General features: G+C 42.0%; 1 protein-coding gene across 1 annotated transcript in view; it reads right to left on the bottom strand.

Annotated features, from left to right (window-relative positions):
* Nucleotides 1-5166: 5166 nt before the first annotated feature.
* The window catches only part of LOC132968787 (GDP-mannose 4,6 dehydratase-like), a 37930-nt gene continuing 23721 nt past the window's right edge, over nucleotides 5167-19375 (bottom strand). Inside the window, exons 3-4 of the mRNA XM_061034277.1 lie at nucleotides 7573-7641; nucleotides 5167-5687 (exon numbers count right to left, since the gene is read on the bottom strand). Coding sequence (XP_060890260.1) covers nucleotides 5625-5687; nucleotides 7573-7641 — 132 coding nt within the window. The 3' untranslated portion in view covers nucleotides 5167-5624. The remainder of the gene's footprint in view (nucleotides 5688-7572; nucleotides 7642-19375) is intronic.

Genomic DNA, 19375 nt, shown 5'->3' on the forward strand with positions numbered 1-19375 from the left:
TTGGAGTGATTTATTAGCAGTGGTAATGCTAAGGGGAAGCGTTTGAAGATCAAAAAAACTGAAAAATATTTTACATTATTTATTAAATGTACCAAAAATGGTTGCCACTGACAACTCTGGAAAATATGCAAAAAAAAAAAAACATCAATTTTTGGTGCATTTGCTTCTTTCAGTGAATCCAACAAGACCGTGCGTTATTTTAAAATGTAAGATGTTAAATTACTCAAATGATTCTATAATACATAATTCTATAACATTTATTATTTTAGGTTCATGTGGCCTGTTTGGTTTTAGAGGGAATCTTTTATCTAAAGCTATCAGAGGTTTGGAGGCCTTTCTGTGCGCTGCAGGGGCAACTCACAACCGAGGCTTTACTTTAATATCAAACTGTGAGAGGGGGAAATGTTGACTCTCAAAACAGAATCTTCTGCAGGTTTTAATATGTTCAACATTCAGGTGTAAATGCAGGTAAATAAACACACGTGTGGCAGCAGCTCAGCAGTGTGGTTAGAACTCAGCAAAAACAACAACACATCACTCCGTGCAGACCGAGCAGCTGTGTGTGTGTGTGTGTGTGTGTGTGTGTGTGCGCGCGCGCAGACAAAGCTGCAGCTGCATTGATTTGGGAGGCCTTCTGAGAACTGTTTTGCTGCACGAGCACACAAGCAAAGGGTCTCTGACGCGTGATGAGGACGCTGTGAGTGACTGACGTGATGTGAAGGAGAAGTGCAGACCGTTTTGCATTTTATGTCCTGCAGGCTTGAAAATAACATCAGCTCTGTGGCCTGCTCAGACTGACTGAAATATCGCTGCTGTCACATGTTTATTTAGTTTATTTATTCTTAAACCGCCATGATGGAGAGGATCAACACCCCACTCCTTCTTAAAAGAAATATTATGAAGGAGGAACATTTTCATGGAGAGAATGTTTTTATGTCTTTTTACATCTTTGTTTCCTTAAAAATCTATTTAAGTATTTTCAGGCAGAGCCACATTGCAGAATGCAATTTTCTTTCAGATTATTAAGATTAGAGTTTTATTAAATCTCCCATATGTATCATATAATACATAAAAGTAATTATATAATGGAGAAAACCTTAATGTCTACAGTAGTAGGGGCCCTACAAAAGGAAATAGGTGACGCAGCCGAAATAATATTAGCAAAATGATATTATTAATAATAATAAAAATATTGATAATAATTTAAAATGGCCATGGTACCCTTCAGCGTCTTCATAGTGGCCTACATAGTGGCTGGGAATTAAAAAGTGACAGTAACCCTCCTACGTCAGTTTCTGACGCAATATGGAATTGATTCAGTGTAGTTCTTTGAAGACAAGCGTCGACACAGCCTGCATTTCTTTTATTATGTTGCTGTGTGTTTTTGATGTGTATTTTAGCTCTTGGCGCGTCTAAATCTGTGACCTCTGCTGCTGCTGTGTGTGTGTGTGTGTGTGTGTGTGTGTGTGTGTGTGTGTGTGTAGGGGTGTGCAGGCGGTGAAAGTTTAAACGTGACCGTCAGTTTTCGGCCTGTCTGCGTGGATGAGATTTTAATGAGTCAGTGAGACAAAAAATTCCGGCTCACAAACGCTCCCTCGGGGCCACCACCAGTCAGATGAGTCAATCCCATAAAACTGACGTTGTACAACGAGCTCGCACCTTCCACAGGGTGCTGAACAGCACCAAATACACTTTACGCACTTATTACGCACAGAAAGCTGCCTACAATACCATTAAAACGTGGATTAGTGCTTGTAAACAAACGTCTGTGTGATTGATGCAGCACTTCAGGGTCAGGAAGGGAAAATCCTGACGCGGCTGTGAATCATTTTTCATCATAAGGACAAGACAGCAGGAGGTGATGGAGGTCAATGAGAGGATGTCAACAATGCACTTTAGGAACGCACGCCGAGAAGGCTGTATTCAAACCTGTCGCTGCCTTTTCAGAAGCAGCTCCACAGGGCTGCAGGGCGCGGGGTTTGGGCCGCTGCATGTCTCGTTGTTGTGAGAGTTCATGGAGGTGCAGAGTAAAAACGAAAAGAGCCCCAGAGGAGGCCTCTTCACAACGGAAACGCTGCCAGTGCGCATAACACGCGCGTTCAAAATGGAATCATTAAGGAATTATTAGGTCATTATTGGGTTATTGTGTCAGAGGTATTTTAATGTTCAGTTCAGTGAACATCAGTGTAAAAACACGCAGAGCCTGAAGGCATCACACACGTCTTTTGTCACAGCGTGATGAGCTTTACAAGGACGAGTGTGTGTTCATTTGAGAGCAGAGCAACCCGATAGCTCTTATCTCGTGTACTGAATGTTTGGCACGGATTTAGAGGAAACATAGGCTGAAGAGCACGAGCACCTGAACGCATTGGGGAAGATCAGTGCATTCACACAGGAGCCTTTTATTCATTTATAGATATAAACTCCGAGGCGAAGCTTAATGATGCGTATAGTTTTTAATTCATTCAATTTTTTTTGCAGCTATCATCAAAACGTGAATCAAACATTTGCGGCTGGTATTTAAGTACTTTATGAGGCTCTGTAATTCTGCTTGTATGCCGAATGCATTTAGGGTGAAATGTGTAGTATATTTAAGATCCATTCAAATCCATTGATCCATTAAGCAGTGTAACATTAAACACTGAATACCAGAGGGAAAGAGTTTCATTTTAAATACAGAACATATGTGGCCTTTTTTAAGAATCTTCTCCTGCTTCCCTCTAACACTCTTTAGCGTGTTTAAGGTGTGTGTGTGTGTGTGTGTGTGTCTGTCGCTCTGCATTAACAAAGTTCTGTCTTCTTCGTTTGTTGGATTTTAAGGATTCACATGCACTCACTGAGTTTAATCCCAAACACGTTTAAACCAATAACAGCCATTAAAAAAAAAATCGAAATAAAAAGGTGAAATATTCTGCAGTTTTAATTTTTTGGTGCGACTCTGACAGTTTAAATCTGGATGGATTTAAAATTAAATCGTTTAATTAAACACTAAACGTTAATCTAATTACATTTAATCTGTATTTTGTACTTTATTACGTCACGGCTAGACTGTCGATTTCTTTTGTGTTCCTGTTTTATAACCTCTTAACAAGTCACCTTTAATAATCCGTATCTTTAATTTAGAGATTAAGGCCTTCAGTATAAAATAATGAAGCCATCAGTGAGTGTTGCGCGCAGGTCTTAATATTAAAACGACATTATTATACAACACTAAACCGGATTAAAAAGTGGGTTTAGTCTCATCAGATATTTTTCTTATAATATTGAGATCATTGCTTTTGCAATTAGAAATCCTAATGTGTTCATAATGTGTTTCTCTGTGTGGAAGCTGCAGCTTTTCTTCTTCTGCATCTTTAATTTGGTATATTTTTTCACGGTAACTTTTCATTCTGCATTAGATTTGACAGAAAAAAAAAAACTAAATATTTTTTTAAATCTTACAAGGACTTCTGGAGTCTGTGGCCGCCTCGTGAGTTTAAATTGACCGTTTTAACTGCGTAATCTCCTTAAGATGTTTGTTTAGCTGCATGTGAAGGGTTTCATTTCTTTCTATCCGAGCTCCAAATCCACATCAGCTCTCCTTTCTCTGAGCGCCAGCAGTAAACTGATCACCTGACGTGTCTAATTGTTGTGGGGGGTGGAGGGGGGCTCTGGTGGACTCAGTGCACCTGTGAGGCTCCCCGTGTGTTTTCATTTCAAGGCATAAACAGCCTTTTAGAGACACATCTGGTTCTGATCGAGCAGCGCGATCACAGACTGACTCTAATGTCCTGAAGGTGTTGTCCCAAACAACACACAGAGGATCCCACCCTGCTCACCGCGCTTCACTGAGCCCTGCAGGCCTCCGTACGAACTCAAAATCGAACCTCTCGACCCCGAAATAAAACCAGAGAGGGAGAGTAACTGGGTATTTCTTTTTTACTGAACTTCTTCCTCTCCCCTGAAAAGTCTCTAAATGTTTTCATGCTTTAATCTTCAAATTATGACTCTTTTTTTTTAACTTTACAGATTTAGAATTTAAAATAAGGGCATGAGCAAATATATTAAATACGATGCTTTTCTTTAGGAGCCAATCCGCTGCCAGCTAATCAGACATTACACTGAAATAAAGCTGCAATAATCAGCTATAATAATAATACCTGTAAAAAAAGATTGTATCATTTTGAAGCTCTGGTGCTTTGATTTTTTTGGGGAGTATTTTGCTGGAAGTATATCTTTGTTTTTTAAACCTTTGCATTAAGAACGGGTTCTTTAGTGTGAACAGTGTTGCTGCTGCTTTGATCGAGGCTACATCTGTATGTTCAATATATTTCCCCTAGGCCAATAAGGACAAACAACCCCCTGACTTTGAGTAACGTGGCGTTTGAAGGAATGCTTAACAAAGAGGACGTTTTGACTTTAATTAATAATATGCAATAAGGGCCAAACTCGCCTTTTATTCTTGTATTTGGGCCTTTTCAACGAGGATGTACAAATGAGAACCTCAAAACATCAATTTCAACAAGATGATAATTATTATTACAGGATTTATGTGCAAAAGAAGTGAAAACAAATGTTTAAATATGAGTGAAGATTAAAACCCCTATAGTGTGGGACTGGAAGTTATGTCACAATATAAAAGAAGAAATCTAAAACCTTCATCAGGACCAGAGCAGCTCCTGGTCTGCAGGCTCCACACTCTCACCGCCGCGCGCTTTAAAACCTGCAGCCAGTCTGCAGACAATCCGGCATTTAAGAGTAGGGACTGTGGGACTCCGGGCCGGGGGAAAAACGTGCTTCCTGTCCGGATAAAAGAACGCAGTGTGCTCGCAAAATAAAAAAAAAACCCAGGAAAGCTGAAGAGAGGCCGAGGGAGGGAGAGGGAGAGAGATAGAGAGAGAGAGAGAGAGAGAGAGAGAGACAACAGGAGCCGACCTCTGTGCAACCTGGGCAACCCTGTGCGTGCACACACATGCAGGAACAGACCCACAGTGACAGTCACAGTAACAAACCTGCATTGAAACCTGGATGAGGATTTTCTGCTGCTTCATTTTTCACGTCGTCATTTGCAAACCTAAAAGAAAAAAATGATGCAAATCATGCTAACAAGCCCAAAGAAAAATAAACAACTATTTACAGCCCTCATCTTCAGCATCAGGAAACATTAAAAACAGGAGGACAGCTCGGTCAAAGCTCAGCCTTTATTGTTCCAAATGGTTCATTTGTACATTGATACCCGCTCATTTCTATTTCCAATAAAAGATAAAATGTTACCTCCTCCTTTTGTTATTTTTAAAATTCTATGCAAGAAGGAATGTCATCTCAGAAATCTAAAATTAGTTCAGCTGCAATCAAAACAAACAGAAACATAAATAAACCCTTTAAATGTTCCACTTCTATAAATTAAAATGTGATCAGAGCTCAAATTAAACAAAGGCAGACCTGCGTATGAAATACAATGAAAATGTCATGATGCTAGAAATACACATACACAAGACTCAAAGGCAACCAAAAGACACGGTTACTTCATGTTTTGTAAAAAGTCATAAAAATATAACACGGCCCCTCCACTGTCGCTCTCAATGGTTAAAAAAAAAAAAGGAGTGTTTGAAAGTGTGTGGACGGAGAGGACGGGCTGGGTGGACTCAGGCATTCGGGTTTTTCTTCATCAGCTCGACGTCAGCGTCCACCATCTCCTTCACCAGCTCCTGCAGAGACACACACAGAGGTCAGAGGTCAACATTACATCTTAGAAATGAAGGGCAACTTGTATCTTTAATGAAAATGAGTTTAAAAGTCATGAATCCCTGTGTGAAAGCAGAGGGAAGCTGCTGGTTGGGATTCAAAGTTTTCCTCTTTTATTGTCTCTATTGCAGCTTTGGGTACACTTCCTTTTTATTTATGAGGAAGCCACAAAAAACCCACTTTATACTCATTTTAAAAAATCTAATAAATCTATTTTAATAAAGGGCAAAAGATTGAGGAAATAACAGCCTTCCCAGAGAATTCTATCTTGAGTGCATTCCCCATAACTCTTGGATTCATATTTGAACTTTTGCACATTAAGAACAACGTTTTAATGAATAGAAGTAAATTAAAAACGAACAGGAAATACAACGAGACAGATCAGCTGACAGAGTTAATATGAGCCGGTCATATTTAATGCTGCTGGATATTTGAGGGACAGATGAGTATTTTCTGTATTGTGTGCAAATTGTGCAGTAACACCTTAGTAAGTATATTTCAGTCATTGTCATGTCTTTTTTTTGGCACATCTCATTTATTGACTTTCAGCATAAATACATGAGGGAACGACGGATGATGAAGGAAAGATTTTTAAAGCAAAAAAGCTTTTGAGTAGAGACCTCAACTTAACAAGATAACAGTGAAGTACAAAAAGAGAGAGAGGGCGAGAGAGAGAGAGTCCTCTGTTTCTTTATCGTTCAGCTACTTCACGATTTAACTGAATACTCTGCTGCAAACTTTAACGAGTTTCATGTCCATACAAAGATCTTGGGCTTTCTCGTTTGAGACAAGTGGTTCCCAAAGTGGGGGTTGTTAGACACTGAGAGAGGGGGGTCGCAAGATTCCATCCAAAAACATGTCAAAATCAAAAAGTTCTTATAATTGCATAGTTTACCCATTATTGTGAAAATATATACATCTTGTGTTTATTTTTTAAATAAATAATATTACAGTGTTTCAGCTGTGCCCAACGTTAAATGTTTTAACCACCTCCAGGGGGTACAGTGGGGGTCCCAAGTCTCTTGGGGGTTTGCGGGCTGAAAAGTTTAGGAACCTTTTTTTTTTAGATGACTTGATAACTCCTGCCTTCAGATTAAATTAAAAATAAAATTAATTTTCATAAAACATGCTTCACTTTGGCTTCAGTGTTGAACCCCAGTAGTTGCATTAACAGTAAACCCAAAGCGTCAAACAATACAGGAGCCATCAGTCACTACAAATGACCATAACATGCTTTTATTTTGAAATTAAAGAAACAGGATGTTATTACAAACAAATTGTCTGGACAGTTATTTCTGAGGTGAAGCGTCACCAGTTGAACGGTTGACAGCACTGAACATTAGTTTGAGTGTTTGGTATATCTGTCATTGCATACCTTTCTCATATCTGGAAAAATGAAAAGAAGAATCTTTTGTTTTTGTTTTTGTTCTATTTTTCAGAATGACATGCCTTCTTTTCTTTTAAATTCTGAAGACATTTGACTTTGTTCCCATGAAGCATGAAGCAGATTCCTGTCAGTCTAATGTCAGACGCTCTGAGACGTCAGAGCAGGGCTGCAGGATTACAAACTGCTCTTTTATTTCTGCCGTCAATGCATCTTATGTTGTTTACATTTATGTTAGACTCTTTAAAAAACTTTCACTTTCTCCCCCACACAACCTGCTAACAGGTCATATAGCAAGGTCACTTCCCAGTTCTTCACCTTTTTCTTCTCTGAGTTTTGTTTGCTGTATTGTCGAGTTGCTGTTGTTGGTTTTTCTTTCTAAAAAAAATCATTCCATGTCTGTACTTGTGTGGCTAAATATAAAAACCTGCTTCAACCAGACCCTCCAGGTGTGAGACACGTACCTCAAAAGTCACCCGTGGCTTCCAACCCAACTTCTGATTCGCTTTGGTGCTGTCGCCTTGCAGGTAGTCCTGTTAAAAAAAGGAAGAGAGAGAGAGAGAGAGAGGGGGAGAGAGAGGGAGGAAAGAAAAACAAATCATCTGTCATGTCTGATCTGATGCGTCGTCCTCATATAGAGACATTCTGGATTCAACTTAGGTCCAAACTTGACGTCTTCAACAGGACGTGAGGGACGGAGGGTGATGATTACTCTCTCTCACACACACACACACACACACTATCTCCTCTCTTGGGGGAAAGAGGGAGGTCACAGAGTCTCGCCGGCCATCAATCCCCCCTCTCGGCTCCCCACCACCGATCTGTCCAGACAGCCCCTGTCGGAGCCAGAGGATGATGAATTGTGGGACTCTGGCGGTGTAACCCCCCCCCCCCTCAGCCGGGGACCCCCCAACTCAACCCACACACCCCCTTCAACCCCGTACTAATTTCCCCCCCTGTTGTGTTTTGCACCGGGTTCAAGATCCAGCGAGACCCTGCTGAAGACCACCAAAGAGTCGGGGGAGAAAAAAAAAAAAAACCTTCCTTAAAGCTTTCTTTCTCTTTCCCTTCATTTTTTCTTCTGTGGTTTCTTTTTTCCTTCTTTCAATCGTTCTTTCACTTCTATTTCCATCTCAAATCTTGTTTTTTCACATCTCGCAGACATCAATCATGTAATTTTATATCAGAAAAACACATGAAAGACCTCCAGAGGTCTAATAAAATGTTCTGGTGAAACCTGACACTGAGGAATCTCCATTTTTTTTCTTCCAATTAAATGACTCTTTATGTTCCTTCTTCATGCAGCTAATAACACCATTCTGCCTTAATCCAGCTTTTTTTAAAAATCTGTAACACAGTCATGGTTTTGATTTTTGACAGAAAAGTGAGTGCTGGTCTTCCCCTTCCTCTCTTTGTCGTTCACCCTCCACATGGAGATTAAAATGATAACTCAAGTATGTGGACACCACGTGGGATTTCTCCTCATTTCACTCTGAAACCGCGGCCATCACTTTCTGCTATTACAGCCTTCTCTGTTTTCTGTTCAGATTTTTACACAAAATCTTGGAATCTAGATTCACAAATCCGCTTCAATTCAGCCACAAGTGCCTTCATGTTGATTTATAATGTGCGCTGGGGTCAGAGTGTAGCAACAGAGCCTGGGAGTGTAGATATTATGTAGCTGATTCGCCCCCCCCCCCCCCCTCCTGAAAACTCGTTCTCTCTCCTCTGCGCTTCAGACAAATCCACAAGGTAGCAGCTTCACTCTTATGCCTCTGTTTGCCAGAAAACCTTTCAGGCGCTTAAATCCGTGAAATGGAGGCAGTTTTGGTTACATTTGGACAGCGAAGCCTTTTGGTTGACTTGAAGGAAAAGATTGAGGTTTGGTTTTAAATAATTAATCAGAACTCGAGTTTTGGTTTCCCTCAAGAGACCAATGGCATTTTTTGGATTTGGTGAAAGTCCTGCGTTTGGGGGAGGGGGGGGCGCCAGTAGCCCTGTTACTGCGCACCCCATGGGCAGAGGCTGAAGTCCACAAGAGCGGGCGGCCCGGGTTTGAATCCGACCTGTGGCTCCTTTCCCACATGGCTTTCCCCGGTCTCTCTCGCCCCGATTTCTGACCCCATCCACTGTCCTATCTCTATAATAATAAAATAAAGGCATATGAGAGTCCTACGTTTGTCAAGATTTCCTCTCTTTACAGACTTTGTTGCTCTTAATTCTTCGTCATCCACCCTCACAGGTGCTGCACAGGTGGAGCAGTGCCTCATAATGTCTCATACTGCAGTCATTCAGTGTCATTTGAAGACTTTATTGTTGACAAACTTTGATCTGCTGAATGAGGAAAAAGTCGGGTAATGGCATCTTCAGAGATGCGGTATGACCTGGGTTTTCTCCTCGCTAACCTTTCTGACGCGAGACATTACGCTGGGGACATTTAGAAAAGCCACCACTGCTTTTAGTGACGCAGTAGAAAATCCGACAATGTCTCCTCGGGGTGACGGTCGGGGGAAAGGGACGAGCCAAATAACACAAGGCCTTCACCGAGCAGAGAGGGGTTTGAGTCCCGTGTTGGGTTATTCCTTAACCAAGCCCATGATGTTTTCCTCCAGCCTCAACCTCACCACATAGACCGATTGACGTCCACCCCACGTTAGACAGAAAACAAACGCCACCCTGTCGGTCTGTATGAGATGCCAAAGAGATGTGACAAAAGCCTTTTTTTTTAATTTTTTGCACATGTGCTCCTGAAAGATTCTAGAAAAGTTCAGGACAGCCTGAAATCTTGCCTGTCCACACATGAACATCACAGAGGGAGACCCTGTCGTACAACAAGTAAGTGGTATGGAGCTCCTTCATTTTTTCAAATTCCTATTTTATTTCTGGACTTTTTGAACCTTTAGTTAGAGATATGATAGCGGACAGACTCGAACCCGGGCCTCCACCGCCGCCTGGAGGACTTCTGTCTCACACTAATCCCTACTAGGCTACCAGCACCTTCATTACTTGCATGATTATCGAGCTGCTCGCTCACCAGTCACGTGATATAAAACTCATCAACCCGGTCCGTTCACTAGCTGTCAATTTTCCTGAATATTTCCTGCTGCTTTCTCACATCTGCTCACCCCGACCTCATGTGGAAACTTCACTTGGCGACCGGCAGGAAAACTTCGGGTTGAGTCGGGGGGGAACAGATCAACCAGAATATTCCAGTAAATTCTCAGGAGTTTTGTGTTTGTGTGAAAACAACCTAAAAATGGAAGCACATAAATCTCCTAAATATTGGATGATGTAACTCTTCGTTCACTGAATCTATAAAGTTATAAATATATTTGTAAAAAGGTAAAACAAAAGTTTCTATGGATGAACTTCTTAAAATGGTCTTTCATCAGGTCAGAGAGCGAGGACCAACATCTGAGCGACACTCCTCACCGCTTAATCACGCTGCTCTGATTACACACAAAACACACACACACTGAACACACACACACACTGAACACACACAGGCTGAGTCAGTGTGCGCCAGCGCTCACCTGGAACTGAACCACGATTTCAAACTGAGCAGCCTTCTTTTCTTTACTTTTTTTTTACCTCTGCTGGTGAACACACGGGCCCGGCAGATGAAAGCTCCGGCCCATTTTCTCCTCCGTCTGAAACAGCAGGACAAACGGCTCTTTCTCGTGTGAGCCGCTCTCCACATTACTCACGTCCTTTTCTGGCTCTGAAGCCATAAATGGAAACATTTTCAGACTAATTACCTACAGCAACGAGACTTCATTTATCACGGGCTGAATGTAATTATCACAGGGTGACTTACTGCACAATTACATTAATAATCCACTTGCTTCATAATTATATTGATTAGAGTTTGTAATGGGGAACATTTTACAGTCTGCATTAAAGAAACATCAAACGGCCTCTTCAGGAACAATGAAGCAACTCTGAAGTCAGGTGTTACAGACAATACTGTTTTTTTGACCTCTGGTTTCTATATCCCTTGTTGATTGGCTGATTAATGCTTAGAGGGCGGGTCTTATCTGATAAGAGCCTGTCAGAGGCCCCTGCCAAAAGAACCAGCGTGGAAAGAAGGTCCAGCATGAAGCGGGAGAAATGAAGTAGCCTTTTGTTTCATCTCAGTCTGAATGCATTCAATGAAAATCTGAGAACAGATGTAATACTTCATTGAGGATGTGGCAAAGGACAAATGGATATTTGAAGTTGAGAAGCCGGTTGCTTATTGAGGTCACGTCAAACAACCTCACAGGTGAAAGTTTAACTTTTGAATAGCTCAGTACAAACGGAGCTGTCGTGATACATCTTCACTTTGGGGATAAAGAAATCTTTATTTCAGCTGTCTCTCATCGTCATAATGTTGATGCTGTTTTTGATAAAGCTTACAAGGACCAAGCTGCTAAATAATCATTTCTAACCCACCTTGGATATTAACTTTTCACCTCGACTTGGGTCATCAAGGTACAGAACCGCTTTTCTTCCTTTTTTCTGATGTATTTTGGGGCTTTATGCCCTTTTTTTTTTGGAGAGAACAGCAGATAGAGTAGGATGTCGGGAGAGTGGAATGACATGAGGGGAAGGAGCCGCAGGTACTGTATGACTCGAGCCCAGGCCGTCTCCTTTTAGGACTACAGCCTCCGTCGTTGGGACACAACCTCACCGCTAGGCCGTATTTTCTTAAGACATATGTTTAATGATCACGATATGAGTGCCAAAATTGTTCCAGAAAAGCGTGTCAGGTGTCAAAAAGTGGTTTAGTTTGGCTGCATCAGTCCTTGAGTAAACTGTGAATCACTGTACAATGAGTCTGAAACCTGCAACAACAAGAGGAGCAGTCAACCTGATAATCCCAGCATCACCGCCATCCCAGCCTGAAAACACCTGCTAAAAAAACAGGTAACATAAGCAAAGGAACATTGGTGATTGTGTAAAAAGAACCAATATAACCAGTCCTGTGTTGGACCCATGACATCACATGCTCAGGGCCAGTTTCCAGTTTCAGAATGACTAAAGTTAAATGCAACAGCACCTTTATCTTCTGAATTTGGTACCAAAACTCTGGAAATGCATTTTCAGCAATGACCAAATTCTGAAACAGGAAGTAAGCAGGGTTGTTTCTTCTATTACCATAATCTGTGTTGTGATCATTGTCATGCATGGTCCTTGAAAATCTCCATCAGAGCTCGGCAGCAGAACATCTGTTGAAATCAGACGCTTGTCTGCTAAGACGGCAGACCACACGGTTCAGAATCCAGGAAGTGATTGCAGCGCCTGGACTCTCTCAGACAGGATTTGTGCAGGTGACAGACGATCTCACCCTCACAGAGCTGTCTGAGACAGAGAGCGGCTCACTGGAATAAAAGCTGCCTGCAAACTGCTAACAAGAGAATGCTACGGCCAAGTGAACTCACCCCAAACAGAGCATGTAGCAAATGATTCAACATGAACTACTAACAGATGGGGGGGGCACAATATAATCTTCATATGGATCCGATTTGGAACCAAACCCAACGTTTTGGTACATCCTGTTTAAAGCAGCGCGTGCAAACATGCAGCACCGATAATAACAACAAGTGGTGGAATAAAGCTGAAAATGAGCTGTGACAAAACGTGCCCTTCACCCAGAGAGCGTTAGACATGTTTTAAGGGATTCAATTACTTCATGATCTCAATCTGAAACAAGCCTGGGAGTGAGCATCACGGTCCCCGAGGAGTGTTTTGTATCACGGGTAGATTGGGGAAAATGCAAATGGGTTTCAAATGTGTCCTATATGTGGTAGAATTCAAGCATGTGTTGTGATGTCTCTGGTGGATTTAGAGCAAAGAAGCAGTAAAAAGGGAAAAGTCTAAGCTGTCACCAAGATGCCCTTTGCTGTCATCACGTCAGCAAACAGTAGTGTGAACATCTGTGAATGAGAGCACTGCAAGCACAGAGACAAAAAAAACAGATGATACTGGAGCTAGTTTGAACCACTACACTGGTTCTGATGAAAAAAGGCGTCAGATCTGAGAAATGCAAACATGCAATGAGGAAAGACTTTATGCATTTTGGAGTATTTAGCAGTTATTTTGTTGAGATCAGAAGCGGGCGAACAGAGGTGGAAGTCCCTTAGCTCTCCGTGAGACAGGTGTTTACCTTTTATCACAATCATCTTGACAGTACAGTCTCACACTGAGAGCTTATTCTCCTCTGCTCTGACATCATAACTTCCAACAAATTTAACACTCGCCAACTTCTTGGCCCATCATTCTCTCCTGTCTCTGAACTTCATCCCGACGCTCCCCACTCTAATAAAGACGAGAAGCCGTAAAAAAAAAAAAAAAAAAAAATCTTTAGAAATGTGAGAGAGGAATAGAGTGTGATCATGGTCCATAAAGCGCACAGGCAGTAAAAGGCACTCAAAGCAGGCATTTAACGCAAAGGAATTCTGGTATCACTGCGAGGCCTTTCAATAAATCAGAGAGCACACTGAGAGTGACCCCCAAACACATGAGGGCGCACACACCAACACGCAGCAGCACACATACAATACGTGTATGTACAGATACACAAAAAAAAAAGCCCTGATGTCCATAAATTGTATTTATTTTTCTCCCTGCTGGGAACCCACCCACTGATGGGAGATAGATCAAACGTTCTCAGGAAAACAACCCTCTCTCTCTCTCTCTCTCTCTTCTCTCTCGCTCTCTCTCTCTCTCTCTCTCTCTCTCTCTTTGAGGGCTGCATGCTGGGAGACTATGATGTGGTTTTGGAAGTCCAGTAGCGTCTCTGGTATTTGTACAGTAGTGGACATGAGGCTGTGAACACAGAGACTTCAAAGAGCATCAGATAAAGAGGCTGTGACAGTGTGGAGCTCTCGGTCTCCATGTCCCCAGCAGACCCAGATGTTCTGACCAAAACCGACATGTTCTGACCTTCGACCTCAGCTGGTTCTTTATGGAAGAACTCAACCCCGCTCCTGGGCTTTTTATACCCAGGATTACGACAGCAACGAGAAAAGAAGAATCTGTTCTCCTCCTTTCAGAGCAGAGAGCAGATTCTGCTACGTGTACAGAGAAGCTGCAGCGTTCACTGACCGGGTGAGTGAGATGGTAAACGTGCGTGCCCGACTCCAAGCCAAGAAACAGAGAGCTTCGTCATTCCACAGTTTTTCAGACCCAGAGTCACAAATCTGTCACTGGTCAGTTTCCAACACACCTCCACCAGCATCGCCTCAACTTATCACTTCCCCTGAAGCACAAAAGGCCCACAGTTCCAGGTGAAGGCTGGGGGACAAATTGGAGACTTATGTGGTAATGTGCAAACTGTTAGTTGTCTTTTTTTTCTTGAAGCTCATTAATTATAACACTTACAGGACATTTATTATATTGAATTTAAATTGACCTGCACATTTCAGATTCAGTGTTTCTGACGACGATCCCAAAAAGGCTAACGAGATTTATGTCACATAACACCACAATTTATGTTCATCTTCTACCTGGATTCTTTTATTATCTAGACATTAAAAAATCAATGTGAGATTCAGTGTCCTGAGATGCCCACAGCTCACAGGAACTCACAAAATAAAAAGACAAGAAATGAAGGGGGGCAACACCCCGTCTTAGCTTTACAGAGCTAATAAACGAGAAGATTAAAATACATGAAATTAAAATATTTTAATTTCACGCAATTTTCACTTTCGATATTTTTATTGAAAGGACAAAAAATAAGGAGTATACTGAGAAACGTATCTCAGTCATTTGCAATAAAAACAGAATAAATATCTAAACTGAAAAGATGTGTTTTGGATTTCTGCAGGTTTTGTTGCATCACATTAAATCTCTCTCTCTCTCTTTGTTTTTGATATTACTGATAAACATGCATTACAGTCATTATTAAACTGACTGACCTGAACTAAGGGAGATTTTCTAGTTCTATATTTGAAGTTAAAATATGCAGAATGTTTTATGTTGCAGACCCCGGGAAGAGTAGCTGCGTCCATGTGCCACGGCTAACAGGGAACCTAACCAACAATACATACAATTATTATTAAAACATTTTATTAGATCACCATATCTACAGCTTTCCTTTTGAGTTCCCCTCCTGCTGTCTAAAGGTAGAAGTACAAAATGTAATGGGACCAGCTGTTGTTGAGCATCTCAAGAACTAGAACTTTAATTGAACATCTGCAGGTTTGATTTTGATTCGAGGTGATCGGGGTCGAACGGGTTACACTGTCGCCACAAAACTCCGACAACACAAATCAGTGAAGTTATGCATTAAAGCCAAACATCATCACTGAAATACTTTGAAATGAGTTGTGAGATTCTGTGTCTTCAGGAATCCAAGACAGTTAATAGGCACTCCCAGCCAGAGGTCAGAGGTCAGGTGTCCAGAGTGTGTGTGTTTCTGTACGTGTGTGTGTGTGTGTGTGTGTGTGTGTGTGTGTGTGTGTGTGTGGGAGGGAGAGTGAGAAAGAGAGAGAGAGAGCAGTGTGAGTTATAGCTCAGGTTTCCTTCCCTGACTCCCCATGCAGCGTGGCCCGCGCACAATGTGTTAAGTGACCTCTTAGGGGTGGCCCTGTCACCCTGATGAGCATGTACACTAAACCACACACACAACCTCACACACACACACACACACACACACACACACACACACACACACACACACACACAGGGGCGGACACCGGCATGTATGGTAGCCTCATTTCTTTAAAGAGTAAACATCTTGATTTACAGACCGACACCCACACATGCACACACACAAACAGGCATAAAAAAAATAAATAAAACAGGAAACACTTAAGCAGGAAAGCAGGAAAAGTGTGAACCTCTGCAGGAAAACAGTAAAAACCACTTGGGATAATAAAAAGCCAAAACATCACATCACAAACTGTCACTTCTCTTCATCTCCTCGCCCCTCTCTCTCTCTCTCTCTCTTGCTCTCCTCCGTTCTGGGCTGTGTTGATTGCTCTCCATCAGTGCTCATTAAAATTCCTCAGGGAGCCGATTGATAAATATTTACGCGGCTGAGGACACACTCCACACACACTCCAAACACACTCGAGCTGCTGGATCTAACTGCCGATAGCGTTAAGTGCCCGAAGGCTCTGGCAGCGCTTTGGAGAGCGAGGGGAAAGGAGATCCGCAGCCCACCGCCTGGGTTGTATACGTGAGGCGTTTACTGTCTAGATAGCTGAAGGAGGGCGCTGATTTACGGCCAGTAATCAGGGTTAGATTGCTGTTACTGAGTGTGTGTGTGTGTGTGTGTGTGTGTGTGTGTGTGTGTGTGTGTGTCCACATCCGAGGATAATCGTCTAATGTGTGAAGTTTATGGAAATGAAGAGGAAAATATCGCACATTCGCACATCTGGATATAAACGCATTTTCAGAGTGTAACCACAGTGGAGCTGGACTCCTCACTACTGTTCCACTAAGCTGCTGCAGACCCCCCCCTCCTCCCCCTCCCCCTCCTGTATTCTATTATTCCTGCGGACGGGAAACAGATCATAATTCCTGGAGTCAGCAGAAAGCTGCAGACTGAGAGATGGAGTAAAAGAAAGGAGAGAGAGAAGAGAGAGAGGGAGGAAGGAGGGAGGAAGGAGGGAGGGGTCTCAGGTGACTGTGCACGTCCACTGAGGTCAAATTGAAACTGTGCAGTTCAGTCATTTCCAGTGAAAAGTGAAATGTGTGTTTAGTGTGTAAGATGTGTGTGTGTGTGTGTGTGTGTGTGTGTGTGTGTGTAAGATGTGTGTGTGTGTGTGTGTGTGTGTGTGTGTGTGTGTGTGTGTGTGTAAGATGTGTGTGTGTGTGTGTGTGTGTGTGTGTGTGTAAGATGTGTGTGTGTGTGTGTGTGTGTGTGTGTAAGATGTGTGTGTGTGTGTGTGTGTGTGTGTGTGTGTGTGTAAGATGTGTGTGTGTGTGTGTGTGTGTGTGTGTGTGTGTGTGTGTAAGATGTGTGTGTGTGTGTGTAAGATGTGTGTGTGTGTGTGTGTAAGATGTGTGTGTTAGGATTTCTATCAGCCTCTGGGTGTTTCATATTTCAGGAGACATCAAAGGGGAACATAATTCCTCTTCTTTAAACAATCTTTAAACAACATTCTTTACTATCACACTACAGAGAGAGAGAGAGAGAGAGAGAGAGAGCGAGAGAGAGAGAGAGAGAGAGAGAGAGAGAGAGAGAATGGGCGAGGGAGGAGAGGAAAATGTCATCCAGTCTTATCTTAATTGTTGTGTAATCTCAGAGAAGAGCAGAGAGGTGTGTCTCCGAGTTCTGGCTCCAAATCTTCACACTAATCGGAATTTAAATATAAATTTTTTAGGGCCCGCTTCCCATGTACAGAGGCTGTAGTCCTAAAAGCGGGCGGCCCAGGTTCAAATCCGATCTGTGGCTCCTTTCCCGCATGTCATTCCCCACTCTCTCTGTCCCTGATTCCTGACTCTATCCCATGTCCTGTCTCTCCATTAAAGGCACAAAAAGCCCCAAAATAAAAAAGTTGCTGACATGACTCGATACAGCTAGATAGCAGGGTGCATCGAGAAAAAGGCAAAATGCGTCATACTTACAAACACCACAACATGCAGCTGAAACTTCCAGAAAATGTCTGGATGATCATGGACCTGCACAACCATCATCTGCCCAGAGACTACAGATGGCAATGAGCTAGTTAGCTTAATCTGGTGCAAAGCAACTTTTCTCTTCTGACACTAATGTTATTTTGTACACTGTCACTGATTCAAAGAAAGTAAAAAGAAACTAAACTAAAATACAAGATTCAGGCAAAATCTGTAGAGCTGCTGTCCTCAACCATTACCATGTCTGTAACTTCTACGTTCACAATGAGGGCTGAACATTGTTCATTTAAACGACATTCCTCCAACAAAGTTTGCTGGGGCAAGAAAAACAAGAAGTCTGTCTGAACATCAATTTAGCACAAGACGTTGGTCAAGAAACCTCGTTATGAAAACTGACACAGTTAGTGCATACAGGTTGAAAGTCAGCAATTTGGTACCTGAATTTACTTTTTCATTTCCTTTGTTTTGAAGTTTGTTATGAAGTTTTTCTCCTCTGCTTTTTCTTGCCCTGTCAGATCTTTAGCAATGCTACAGGAATAAACTCGATCAGATCAACGTTTTTTTTTTATGCCCAATTTTAAAGATAATCAAACAGGAGGTATAGCAAAACTGAACAGCCTTTATCACGAGAACAACCTGCATTGAGTCACACATCAGCCCCCATGATTCACAAGCACACATAGCACTAACATGCATACCTCATAGGTTACATTCCAGCCCTCATTTTAGGAGCTGTTGTGGTGTAAAGGTGACATGATATCAGACATGAGAGAGAGAAATAAAGAGGAGAGTGATGGCCGGAAGACCACGTGCTCAAACTCACAGTGGGTATGATGTACGAGGTCTGATTCAGGGTTTGGCCGAGCTCTCAGTAGTTTCAGGGTTAGACGAGGTGGTTCCACACAGAATCTGCTCTCTGCAGTGCTCAGCTCCCTACATGCTGGTTATTTCACTCTCTCTCTTTGTTCTCTCCCTTTCTGAACACACCATCAGTCGTTCTCTGAAACGAGTCGTGTTAGCTCAGGGATAACAGAGCTATTAGTTTATGTGCTTTAAATAAACGGGGAGAAATAAAAAATACATTCATTCACAAACTGTGGTACGAGTACCTCTGGTGGTTCACTGGGAGTCTCTGATTTTTTTTAATCAATGTACAAATCTAATAGTTGACAAGCAAAGCTGTGATGGCAAGCGGCAGTGAACGCAGCACAAGTGCAAAAAGGCGAGGTTCGCAGAGCCAGTGACGCTTCAACACCCTGTAGTGTTCAACACTCCTGTAGCATCAAACGACGCAAAAGAGTAAGATAATACGACTGGAGTCTCATCCTGTGCTACGGAATTACAATGATGGCCATACTGGTGGTACTTGGAGAGCCAAATCTTTTCTGTGGTTGTGCTCACTGTGAAAAGTTTGAGAACCACAGATAATAATCCCACAGAGCTCAAACAAGCAAAATGTTGAAAAAAGTTGATTCAAGATTTAAAATATTAATTCAATTATTGAGCAGGTTTTGGTTGAAGGCTGGATGGTGTTTCGATTCATTGGTAACACTTTTTTATTAATTTTTTTAAATACTGAGCTATGCTGAACAGATTTTGTTTCATGTTTTCTATAGTTGCTGACGGTATAAAAACATTTGAGGTTTTCATACGCATGCTTCTAAACATTTAGCTCCAAAATCAGGCTTTAAATAGGAC

This window comes from Labrus mixtus, chromosome 3 (assembly GCF_963584025.1).
Source record: "Labrus mixtus chromosome 3, fLabMix1.1, whole genome shotgun sequence".
Lineage (NCBI taxonomy): Eukaryota > Metazoa > Chordata > Actinopteri > Labriformes > Labridae > Labrus > Labrus mixtus.